This window comes from Plecotus auritus (assembly GCF_963455305.1).
Source record: "Plecotus auritus genome assembly, chromosome: 4".
NCBI classification, from domain to species: domain Eukaryota; kingdom Metazoa; phylum Chordata; class Mammalia; order Chiroptera; family Vespertilionidae; genus Plecotus; species Plecotus auritus.
This window is the reverse complement of record NC_137775.1, coordinates 1,239,711-1,251,452: the sequence shown is the minus strand read 5'-3', so window position 1 is coordinate 1,251,452 and position 11,742 is coordinate 1,239,711. Positions and strand designations below refer to the sequence as shown.

At 59.5% G+C, this 11,742-nt stretch overlaps 1 protein-coding gene across 7 annotated transcripts in view; it reads right to left on the bottom strand.

Annotated features, from left to right (window-relative positions):
- Positions 1 to 8,753: 8,753 nt before the first annotated feature.
- The window catches only part of RPS6KA2 (ribosomal protein S6 kinase A2), a 131,485-nt gene continuing 128,496 nt past the window's right edge, over positions 8,754 to 11,742 (bottom strand). For all 7 annotated transcript variants that reach the window (XM_080664451.1, XM_080664452.1, XM_080664454.1 and 4 more), the window contains one exon: positions 8,754 to 11,378. In XM_080664451.1, coding sequence (XP_080520577.1) covers positions 11,253 to 11,378 — 126 coding nt within the window. In that variant the 3' untranslated portion in view covers positions 8,754 to 11,252. The remainder of the gene's footprint in view (positions 11,379 to 11,742) is intronic.

Sequence of the window (11,742 nt, the reverse complement as noted above, 5' to 3'; positions counted from 1 at the left end):
AGCCCGGGTCGCGAGCGGTGTGCGGTCCCCGCAGGCCTCTCCCGTGGGAGGACCGGGCGTGTGTGCGCCCCTTCCGCGGGGAGTTAGTGGTCCCGGTGCCTCCATGCCGCGGTGGAAAGCATGGGGCCCCCTGTGTGCCATGTGGCCGACCGTTAACATTTACAAGAACAGCGTCGAGGCGCAGGACTGTGTGTCCAATACGCTACTCGCTTGTACACAGAGACAAGGAAAACGAGACTGCAGACAGGAGACACGTAGGGTCTAAGGATGGTTAAGGGTTCGAGGGATGGAGGGAAACGCCTCCCTGGGCCCTCGTACCCCTTTTGACGTCTGTAGGATGAACATGTGTTATCTATGAACAAATAAATGGCATTCAAGAAGGAGAAACGCTTTTCAGAACTGAAATAGCAAGTCGCTGATTGGTCAGAATCATGTTCTGCTAGGATCTCCCGGTGGCACCTGGCCTTGGTCCACAGTGCAGCCTCCTAGCAGCACCAGGAAGGTTGGCACAGCCCTCCCGTGCTTCCTGGCGGAGGTGGGAGTGGGCGGCCTCAGAGGGGGCAAAGGGGTTTTGATTATTAACTGTGTTAAGAGATACCCTTTGCTGACCAGCAGGCACGCGTACACGTTCTCATTCAGCCCAGAAGGTGGGTGTAAGACACTGAATGGCTTGTTGAGTAAACACCAAACTGCTTCTCCCTCCCCCTCACAAATAAACAAGCACACAAAAACACACCAAACTTCCCCTGCAGGACTGGCGGAGAAGGCCTCTCGCAGGCCTGCGGTCATCTCTGAGGCTGAGCAACCGTCACCTACCTGAGCGGTGTTCAGCTGGACAAAAGCAAGGCTTTCCAAGAGCAGAAGCTCCTACAGTGACAAAAACAATGACCTGTGAAGTAGGTGTAAGTATGATGTTCAATGTTGAGTTCATGTTTCCGGGCAGAAATGAAAGAAGGCAGACATGAGGGGACCCGTATCGTGTGATTCCACGTGTGTGAAATGTCCAGAGTACACAGTCCACGGATGCAGGAAATAGAGGGGGGCTGCCTGTGGCCGGGAGAACTGGGGTATCAGCACTGACCACCGGCACGCGCTGTCCTCCTGGGGTGATGGAGACAGCCTAACGTTGGTTGTAGTGGTGGTTGCACAACTCTGTGACTATGCTAAACGCCATCAAATTATACACCTGAAGGGGGTGAATTAGATGCTATCTACACTAATAAAAGAGAAACATGCAAATTAACCATCACTCTGCTACACCCACAAAGCCACGCCCACCAGCCAATCAGGAGCGAGTATGCAAATTAACCTAACCAAGATGGCAGCCCGCCACAGAGCTGGCGCAAGCAGGAGGCTAGGGTTGCCCCGGCAATGGAGGAAGCCAAGCTTCCCGCCCTGGCCTACGCTCAAGGCTACAAAGTTTCAATTATAGAAGATAAATAAATCCTAGATACTTGCTTCCAGCCAACTCTGGTCTCAGCTCAAGGAGGCGCTGAAAAAAAAAAGTCAAAAAGGAGGGGCTGGGAGCTTGGGTCGCCAGGGGGTGATCAGGCCAGGATGGGATGGCAGGGGCCGTTGGGGGTAAGCAGACCAGCAGGGGGGGCCAGTTGGGGGTGAGCAGGACAGAGGGGGGGCAGTTTGGAGTGAGCAGACCAGTGGGGAGGGGAGGTGGGGGCGAGCAGGCCAGCAATGGGTGGCAGTTGGGGGCGAGCAGGCCAGCAGGGGTGCAGTTGGAGGTGATCAGGCTGGCGGAAGGGAACTTGGGGGAGAGCAGGCCGGCAGGCAGAGTGGTTAGGGGCAATCAGGCAGGCAGACAGGCAGGTGAGTGGTTAGGAGCCAGCAGTCCCGGATTGTGAGAGGAATGTCCGACTGCCAGTTTAGGCCTGATCCCTGTAAACCGGCAGTAGGACATCCTTCGAGGAGTCCCAGATTGGAGAGGGTGCAGGCTGGGCTGAGGAACAACCACCCCCCCACACACACACACTGTGCACGAAATTCATGCACTGGGCCACTAGTGTAATCATATCTCAAAAAAGTTACTTTAAAAAACAGTAATTTTTTTAAAACCTCAGAAAGATGCGTAGAAAAGCAAATAACCCCCTGAGATGCTGTCGTGATCCGTGTGCCGACTCTCGCCAGTTTCCGAGAGCAGCAGCTGTGTGACCTGTTTCCGGCGGCCTCGGCCCGGAGGAGAGTTCTTTCAGGGGGAGCCCCGTGAAGGAGGAAGGAGGAAGGGTGGAAGGAGGAGAATACCGGGTGGCAGTCTCTGTGAAGTGACTGATCCGGGATGGGTGCTACAAGCACTGAGGGCAGGCGTGGGGGCTGGGAGCTTCCCGGCAGCAGAGGCCCTTCCCAGGGTCACTTACGGATTGACAAGGAGGGACCCGCTGATGACTTCGGGGTGTCTCCTGGAGCGATGCAACATCAAGTAAACAGCAGGGGACCTGAGTCCAATTGAGCCTGTAGCTCCGCCCCCAGGTCCCAGGAAATGAAAGGGTGCCAGGGGTCCTCACACTTTTTAAACAGGGGGCCAGTTCACTGTCCCTCAGACCGTTGGAGGGCCGGACTATAGTTTAAAAAAAAAAACTATGAACAAATTCCTATGCGCACTGCGGGCCCGGGATGCGTCGGCTGCTAAGCAGGACAGGCAGCGGCCCCCGGCGGGCCGGATCAATGTCCTTGGCGGGCCGCATGTGGCCCGCGGGCCGTAGTTTGAGGACCCCTGGGTGAGAGGCACTCGCCCAAGGATGGAACCCGTCCGATAGGGAGCACTGGAGAGGTCACGGGGGACGGAGCCTTCTGGGCCACGCAGCCCGGCGTGAGGAGGGGACTGACTGTCCGGGCAGACGCAGCCCAGAGGGAACCTAACAGGAGCCACCCGCCGAACGTGAGGTCTCGGTAGCCACGTTAAAACGCCAAAGGAAGCAGGTGGAATTGATTTTACCAGTCTATTTAGTCCACAACATCCAAGATGTTATTTCAATACGTAATCAACATGAAAGTTATTATTGAAATATTTTAGGTTCCTCTTTCCATACGAAGCCTGCTAAATCTGGTGTGCATTTTATTTTATTTTATTTTATTATTATTTTTTAAATATATTTTATTGATTGTTTACAGAGAGGAAGGGAGAGGGAGAGAGAGTTAGAAACATCGATGGGAGAGAAACATCGATCAGCTGCCTCCTGCACACCCCCTACTGGGGATGTGCCCGCAACCAAGGTACATGCCCTTGACCGGAATGGAACCCGGGGCCCTTCAGTCCGCAGGCCGACGCTCTATCCACTGAGCCACACCGGTTAGGGCTGGTGTGCATTTTAGACTTACAATTCATCCCCATTCGCATGCCACGTTCTCACTGGCAATGCTTGATGTGCATTTACGTCTCATGGGATTTACCATTTAACGATGCGTGTCCCCATACCCAGGTTATCCCACACACCTTGGAATTCCAAACCGGATCGAGCACCTCCCCACATCATTCCCCTTTAACCTGTGCACTCACATGGACAGAACCAGTTCAGCTTTTTCAGAGGAATTCTCTCGGAAGCAGAAGCAGCACCGGTTTCGCAATGACCCCGGTTCACGTTGAGCAAATTCACCTCCTCTTGTTGCAACTCGGTCGCGTTCCCTTTGAACTCAAAGGTCAGTGGCTGCACACCCTGACCGGCGTCGCTTCAGTTTGGGGCAGATTCTGCAGCGGATTCACACAAGGCTGACGATCACTGCTAAGCATGCTGCCTGTTGGCGTTAGAAATGTTTCCAAAATCACGATGACTGATTTGTATTCCAGAAATTTCAATTGCAAATACATTCTCCAGCCCGGCTGGCGTGGCTCCGTGGTTGAGCGTCGACCTATGAACCCAGAAAGTCACAGTTCGATCCCCGGTCAGGGCACATGCCCGGATTGCGGGCTCGATCCCCAGTGTGGGGCGTGCAGGAGGCAGCCGATTCATGATCCTCTCTCATCATGGATGTTTCTCTCTCTCTTTCCCTCTCCCTTCCTCTCTGAAATCAATTTATTTATTTATTTATTTATTTTTTAAATATATTTTATTGATATTTCACAGAGAGGAAGGGAGAGGGATAGAGAGCTAGAAACATTGATGAGAGAGAAACATCGATCAGCTGCCTCCTGCACACCTCCCACTGGGGATGTGCCTGCAGCCAAGGTACATGCCCTTGACCGGAATCGAACCCGGGACCCTTCAGTCCGCAGGCCGACGCTCTATCCACTGAGCCAAACCGGTTTCAGCTGAAATCAATTAAAAATATATATATATTTTAAAAGTAAATAAGTAGATGAGCCCTCCTGCCTACCTGTCCAGCTGGATCACAAACCATCTTCGAAAGGCGGTCTGTAAGCTCCAGGCAGCGCTCTTTCATAGGCTGTGACACTGGGGAGGAGAGCAAGCCGTCCCTTGCCCTCGATTAGCCCACATTTGGCAAGCGGTCCCGTCATTTCAAGAAATTCTTGAGTCGGAGGTCAAGTCGACATCAATCTGCTGGAGCGCTTCCACGAACGACTCAGCGGACAGGCCCGGCAAGCACGGCCGCACTCCCCGGCTTCGATCTCTTTCCGTCGTTCTGCGAATGGATGAGGGGCCAGGGCACTGGGACACAGGAACCGAACGAGGGAAAACTCTGTCCGGGCCCTCTTCATAGTGTCTGCCTGCCTCGGGAAAGGAACATCAGTATTTTCACTAAGGATCGCGGTCTGGAACGAAGCAGTAGGAAAAACATCTGGAATAAACCATGGAAACCTGGAAAGGATCTTTGTGAGTTTATTTGAGCTCACAAACTGTCGACATATGCCGGGAAGCAGAACCTCAAGGAATTGAGATGATGCGCTGGAGAATGGCGGGTTACACCTGCAATTTACACATCGCCATCAAAGGAAAGGGAAGTAGGTGGGTGACATGAAATTCATTGGGGATAGACTAGAGGGGCAGGAGAAAGCAAGGCGGGGAAAACCCCTGGGATTGGATAAAAAGTAAAATGATGGACACACACTTAGGTGGGTGCAGGAACAATTAACATGATAATGAAGGAATCTGTGGTCTCTGTCCTGGCGCCCACATCTGGTTGTGCCCCAGGGGCTCCAGAAAAAGGGAAGTTACAAGTTACCCAGACATTTCAAGGGTGTGTTGTCATGGATGCAAAAAGACAGATAGGCTCAGCTAAGATAAAGGTTGACCTTGTCAGTGAAGATACCGGCCTAGGACATCACTGCCCACCATCACTGCGTTCAGTTAAAGTTTAATTTCAGACCATCCTCTGTGGTTCCTTTAGGTCTCTGAGTTTGCAAGACAGCCACGCAGGCCTCCCCTGAGCTGTCAGGTCAGCATGTGGCCCCTTGTGTCCACAGTCTTTTGTAAAAATACTAATAAGTCTCGATTTTCAGCCAATAGAAATTACGTTTTTACCTCTAGCGGACACTCTCAAAGACTCCACGGTACCCACGCCACGCTCCCACCTCTCGGGCCGCGGCTGGCGACATCTCTGTCTACGCTGCAAGTCTGGTGTTGGCCTGGGAGGCGGCTCGCACCTGAGCAGCCCAGCGGCCTTCGTTCGTTCGCATCTTGTTCCATATGGGAGTGGATTAGGTGCATTTCAGATCAGTTTGTCGCTTTTTAAAAACTTGAACGATGCCCGGCTGGCGTGGTTCCGTGGTTGAGTGTTGACCTAGGAGCTGGGAAGGTCACTCGATTTCTGGAAAGGGCACAGGCCCAGGTTGCAGGCTCGATCCCCAGTAGGAGGCGTGCAGGAGGCAGCTGATCCATGGTTCTCTTTCATCATTGATGTTGCGCTCTCTCACTCTCTCTATCTCTCTGTCTCTTTCTCTCTCTCTCTCCATTCCTCTCTGAAATCAGTAAAAATATATTTTTAAACAAAATAAAACCTAAATGGTGTTTCAAGCAGTCAAAACATCTATGTATGTTCTGAGTGCACACTGTTGGCCTAACATGTTGTTCATGAACGTGGATCTTCTTCACCGACCACGAGTTGCCAGCCCGGCCGTCCTCCGACGTGGTCGGTTGCGAGTTTCCTCCGGCGCCCCGTCCGGCGTCTCCCTGGCCTTGGTTCTTGTGCCACTTTTCCTCTGGTCTTGCCCAAGTCACCGCCTAAGCTCGGCCAGCCTCCCCCAGCGGCGCCTCCCCTTCGCCGGAGCCGCGGGCAGGCCGGGAGGGAATGCTGCTGCCGTGGCCAAGGCCTCTGCGGGCACACTCCTAAGCGGGACCTGCGGCCCGGAGGCTGGGATGGCCGCCGAGCTGCGCATACGTCAAGTGCACACACTGCGAGCGTGAGGCCGTTACCCAGGTCAGTCAGCCGCACGCGGCCCCGCAGAACAAGGCCAGTGGCTTCCCAGACCCCTCACCAGGCGCGGGCCAGCAGCGCGTGATGGCTCAGGCCCGTGTGCTGGACCTCAGAGCGGTGCCCGCGTCGCCGGCAGCCGGGGATCTGCAGGCCCTTCTAAGCAGTGTACCTGAAAGCGAATATGCGGTTGTCCTGAGAAGGAAAACCCCTATTTTGTAAAAACTGCTGTTTGGAATTCTCTGCTGTTTTTCTTAGACGGCCTCTTATTCTAAAAGGTAACTTTGCTTTCTAGCCTGCTTTAGCCTAATGAGGACCATAACCTTAGCTGTCTGACCTGGAAGGCCAGAGACTAGATGTGCCCATAATGTTTAGAACTGTGTTTGTTTTCAAAGACAGCGGCGAGATAACCACTAATTGCACAGAGGACTGGCTCCTTAATAAAAAGGGAAGTCCTGCTTGTAGCTGGGCTTAGACTTTGAATTCATTTTCTCTGAGCCCACCGCGGTGAATAAAGTGTGACTCCAAACTCTCCCGCATTGTTTGATTATTCCGGTTTTCTGCAACAGTCCTGACCCATCACCCTTGGCGGCTGCTCCCCTCCTAAAGGGAGGGTGCGCTGGCCGGGCTGGCCCCATGTCCTCGGCGTTTTGGCCGAGAGGACACCGGTTCCAATGGCAATAAAGGCGACCGGACTTTCCCCAGTGAGAGGGGGAAGCGGTGTGGCTGACCCCCCCCCGCCCCCCGTGTTCCGTGCACTCTCACAGGTGTCCCCACAGGAGGAAGGAGTGACAGCCACACTTCCTCCCACAGTCATGTCACAGAAGCCCCAAGACCACGGCCCCCCCGCAGCTCACAGGGGCCGGAGCCGGAACGGGAGCCATGAACGTGACTTCCAGCGCCGCCGTCAGGGCGCTTTCTCCTCTCAGGCACCTCAGGGGTGGAGCGCTGACCTACGAGCCGGGGGGGTCAGGTTGGTGTGAATGCCCGGGTTGCAGGCTCCATCCCCAGTGTGGGGCTTCAGGTCGATGATCCTCTCTCATCACGGATGTTTCTCTCTCTCCCTCCCTCTCCCTCCCTCTCTGAGACCAATAGGAATATATTTTAAAAGCATGAAGTTTTCCCGGGGCGTTGGGGGCCGGGGGGGGGGGCGGGGAGAAGGCGGCGATTTCTAATGAGAGGAAGCCGCTCCCTTGGCAGGTTCGCGACGCACACGTTTCCAACCCTCCCACTCTTTTTCTCAACGTGGACACAGATCGCAGACTCCCCGCGGCTGAGAGCCCAGGTGGCCATGCAGGCCCCACCGCCTGGACCCCAGGGAGGGAGGGGCGGGCGGAGCGGGGAGCCCTCCTCCAGCCCCTGCAGGGCCAGGTGCACCGGGAGGTGGCTGGACTCGCCCCCTGGAGGCGGACTGTGGCCATTCAAAGGCATCCGGCCAGGCTTCTCGGAGGAAGCGGGGAGGTCTTGGGAGGAAGAAGAGAATTAAGTGGCCAACCTCCATGGTCCACGGCCTTCTCGCCAAGCACAGCAGAGCCCTGGGCAGAGCCGCACAGGCCACACGGGCGCCAGGTTCGGGTCGTGGTGGCCAAGCGTCGGCCCGCAGGTCCCGCTCAGAACCTCCCGCGCCCACTCAGCCTGTGCGGGCACCGCCTGCAGCTGGTGGGGACAGGCGGCTGTGGCACAGGCTGCTCCGGGCGGCAGGGAGGCGCCCTGCACCGGACCCGCTTCGCTGCCCGGTGCCCGCCTCGCTGGACGAGGCCCAGTGGGGACCACGCCTGAGCTGCATGCGAAGGATCATGGGCTGTGTCTGCGGGACGGAGCCTGACAGTTTGAAGGAGCGCTCATGACCAGAATGTCCCCCCCATCTGCCCGCAGCCTCTCGCCGCCCCGTGGCGCGTTCGCTGGCCCGTCTGGATGTGCCCCCCGCGCCCCCCACGGCCCACGGCCTCTGCCCTCCGCCAGGCACATTGCGATGCCATTTATTTTGTGAAGACCCTCAGCGGACCTGCTGGTTGTATTTCTGTATAAAGAAAGGAGGGGTGGTGTGCGGGCGGGTGCTGGGGTGTGGGGACAGCTCCCCGCAGCCACCCCAGGACGCCTGCTTCACCAACACGACCTCCATGGCTCCTGCCGGTGCCCCGCCCCGTCACACACCGGGCTCTGCGTGGAGTGCACACACACACACACACACACACGCACATGCATGTGCACACATGGAGCGCACGCACAGGGTGCATGCACACACATGTACACATGTGCGCGCACACACATGCACAGGGCTGGGGGGGGTACGGAGCGGTGCCCGTCGGCCACCCCCGTGGAGTGTCACCGAGCAGCGCGTGGCAGAGCCCCCGTCGGTCCGGGAGGAAGGAGCGAGGTGCAGACCGCTTGGGTGACAATACAGACAGTCCGAGAGGCTACGCTAGGGACACATTACGCTTCATAAAACCCGTGTTTATTTAAAAAATCTACTCAGAAAGTCTGGAAAGCATAATAAATACCTGGGCGGGGCCGTCCCCGCACACACAACCCGCAAGCGGACAGAGGCCTGTAAACATAACCGCGGCGAGCGAAGTGCGGGGCGGGGCGGGGCGGGGTGGGCGGAGAGCGGGGCGGGGCGGGGCGGGGCGGGGCGGGGCGGGGCGGGGCGGGGCGGGGCGCAGCGCTCCGTGGGTGGCCCAGCCTTGGAGGCCCCCCGCCCCCCCCCCCCCACGCTGGGCGAGGCCACACGGGAGTCACTGGCTTTTCCTCGCCGCTCAGGGTCCCGTTCCACGCTCGGCGCCACACCGCCTAGTGAGCCACATGGCCGACCCTGGCCACTGTCCCGTGGAAGGGGACCAGCCTCCCGGACACGAACCCGCGAGGCCGGCCAGGTCCTCGCAGGCTGGCCTGGGCGCACACACACCGAGGGGCGGGCCAGGCTTCTCTCCACCTGATGGGGTGACCCCTAGCGGGGTGGTGAAGGGTCCACGAGGGGGTGGGCTGGAGGCCGAGGTCAGAGTCCGTGTGTCTGACCTAGGGGGTGCGGTCCAAGGTGTGAGCAGGGCTGTGCGAATCCTGGGGAGCCTTCCCCCGGCGCCAGGTTCGGGGAGCCCCGTGCAAGCGCGTGAACTCTCAGACCCCGTCATTCCCACCGATGGTGCGGCCCCGCTACGTCCCCTAATCTTTGGGAAGCTCGGTTTCCAACGCAGCGTCATCTCTTCTCCAGGGACTCCTCACTGGGGGGAAGGGGGGGGGCGGGGAGGGGGGAGGACGGGGACGGGGCCTCACTCGCCACGCTGCTCAGGGTTCTCAGCTCTGGGGCCCCAGCAGCGCTCAGGGACCCCCCTCCCCCCCTGCAGACACCCAGCCACGGGCGCGGCAGGCAGCTGGGGCCCCGCACACAGGACGCGTGACCTGGGCCAGTTTCCAGGAGCGTGGCCTGCAGGCGCCCCGTTGTTCCCGTTTCCGACAACAAGTGAAGCAGCTCAGACCGAAGCAGACGACGCGGGGGGGGGGGGGGGGGGGGCAGGAGAGGGGGTCACGGAGACTCGGGAGCACTTTTCCACTGCGGAACGAGGCCGGCCCCGGGGCTGCGGGAACCAGGGCACGGACGTCCCCCTGTGTCTGGTGCTGGGGGAGCCTGTGGACCCGCTCCTCTTCTGGGTCTGAAGATTGCAGCCAAGCGAGGGAGGGACTGTCCGGCAGGCGGCTCCGTGCGCACGCCTGTGTGTGTGTGTGTGTGTGTGCGTGCCTCTGTGTGTGCGAGCACGCCTGTGTGTGTGCGTGCGCACCTGTGTGTGCCTGTGTGTGCACGCACCTGTGTGTGTGTGTGCGCCTGTGTGTGCGCGCGTGCCTGTGTTGTGTGTGCGCGCGCATGCCTGTGTGCGTATGTGTGTGTGCACGTGCGCGCCTGTGTGTGTGTGTGTGTGTGTGTGTGTGTGTGTGGCACTGGAGTTGAGATTGAAGGATAAAAGAAACAATAAATTATCGTCTTTTTAGGGAAAACCTGGCTGTGACTGACAGTCCCTCCCATAGCCTGGCCTGAGCACAGAGGGATGGACAGCCGGAGGGACGGGCGGACGGACAGACAGACGAGTGACAGCCCTCCTCCGCCCGGTGGGGTGGCTCCCTGGGTGGGCACGAGCTGGGGGAGACGAGGACACAGGCGCTGCCTCCTCCAGCGTCAGGCGGAGCGGTCGGGACTTCATTAACGAAGGGGCACAGCCGAGCGCCCACGTGCCCGCGGGGACACACGGACTCACTGACGGCCGAGGACAGACCCCGCAGCAGGCGCAGACGTGCAGCTCAGCTTCCACCAAGGGCATCCCGGCCGTGCCCCCGACCCCAGTGGGCGACAGAGGCCGAGCTCAGGGTCCCGAGGTCACAGTTTGTCTGGGGGCGGGGGAGGGAGCAAGCGAGCAAGCCAGGCCCTCAGCCCGGGGCCGCCCAGCCCCGGGGCCGCTGCCACCCAGAGCCAGGGCGAGGCGGCACAGGTGCTGCTGGCTCCTTCCCGGGCACCAAGGGCATCAAGGCCGAGCGCAGGCAGCTCTGGGGGTGCCTCCCGCTCAGACCTGCTGCGAGGACACAGCCGGACCGCAGTCTCACACGTGGGGCAGCGAGACGTGGGCTCTGTGTCATTGTCCGGGGCCGGCTCTGCCCCTGTGCCCGCGCCCTCCGTCACCTTCAGCCGCCGGCAACCGGGGCCCTCGAAGCCGGCCCCTCCAGGGAGGCGCTGCCATGGCCGCCTCCTCCCGCCTCACCACGGGCCTCCTGTGGCCGATCCGCCCGCTGGGCAGGCGCCGCGTGGGGAAGGCCTTCGCGTGCGGTGGCGGCAGGAGTCCCCGCGGCGGCCGGGGAGGCAGGCGGCAGGCAGCAGAGCGAGGCGTGGGCAGGGCGCCCTCGGACCCTCTCGGGCTGAAGGGGAAACGCGGGCCCCAGGCGTCGGGTCCTGCTGGCTACAGCCGCGTGGACGTGAGCCTCTTCATGCCCCTGCGCTGGGCCAGGCTGGACGACAGCACGGGCTCCAGCCGCGGGGCCTGGGGCGTCCTGTGCAGGGCGAAGTAGGTGGCGGCCATGGCGCCCTGCAAGGCAAGGGAGAGGCAGTGACCGCGGGGGCCCCCCCCGCTCCTGCCAGAGCCGGCAGCACGGCCTCTGGGCCTCGGTTTTCCCCACGCGTGCGGGCCACGGGGCCGCTGCGGGACGCTGGGAGCTGCTGTGGCCTGAGATCTTACCTCTGCATTCACCTGACGCCCACGGCCGCGGCAGCTGTGCTGGTCACTTGGGGTAAACATTTCCTAATCCCACAAGGCCCAGGCTGAGGTCAGCCACCCCCCACGTTGGCGGGGCGCTGGCCTGCTATGTCCCCACCGCGCACCGGCACCCGGCCGGAGCCTGGCCACCTCCTCCTGGCCACTGACCAGTTTTTTAAAAAATTGATTTCAGAGA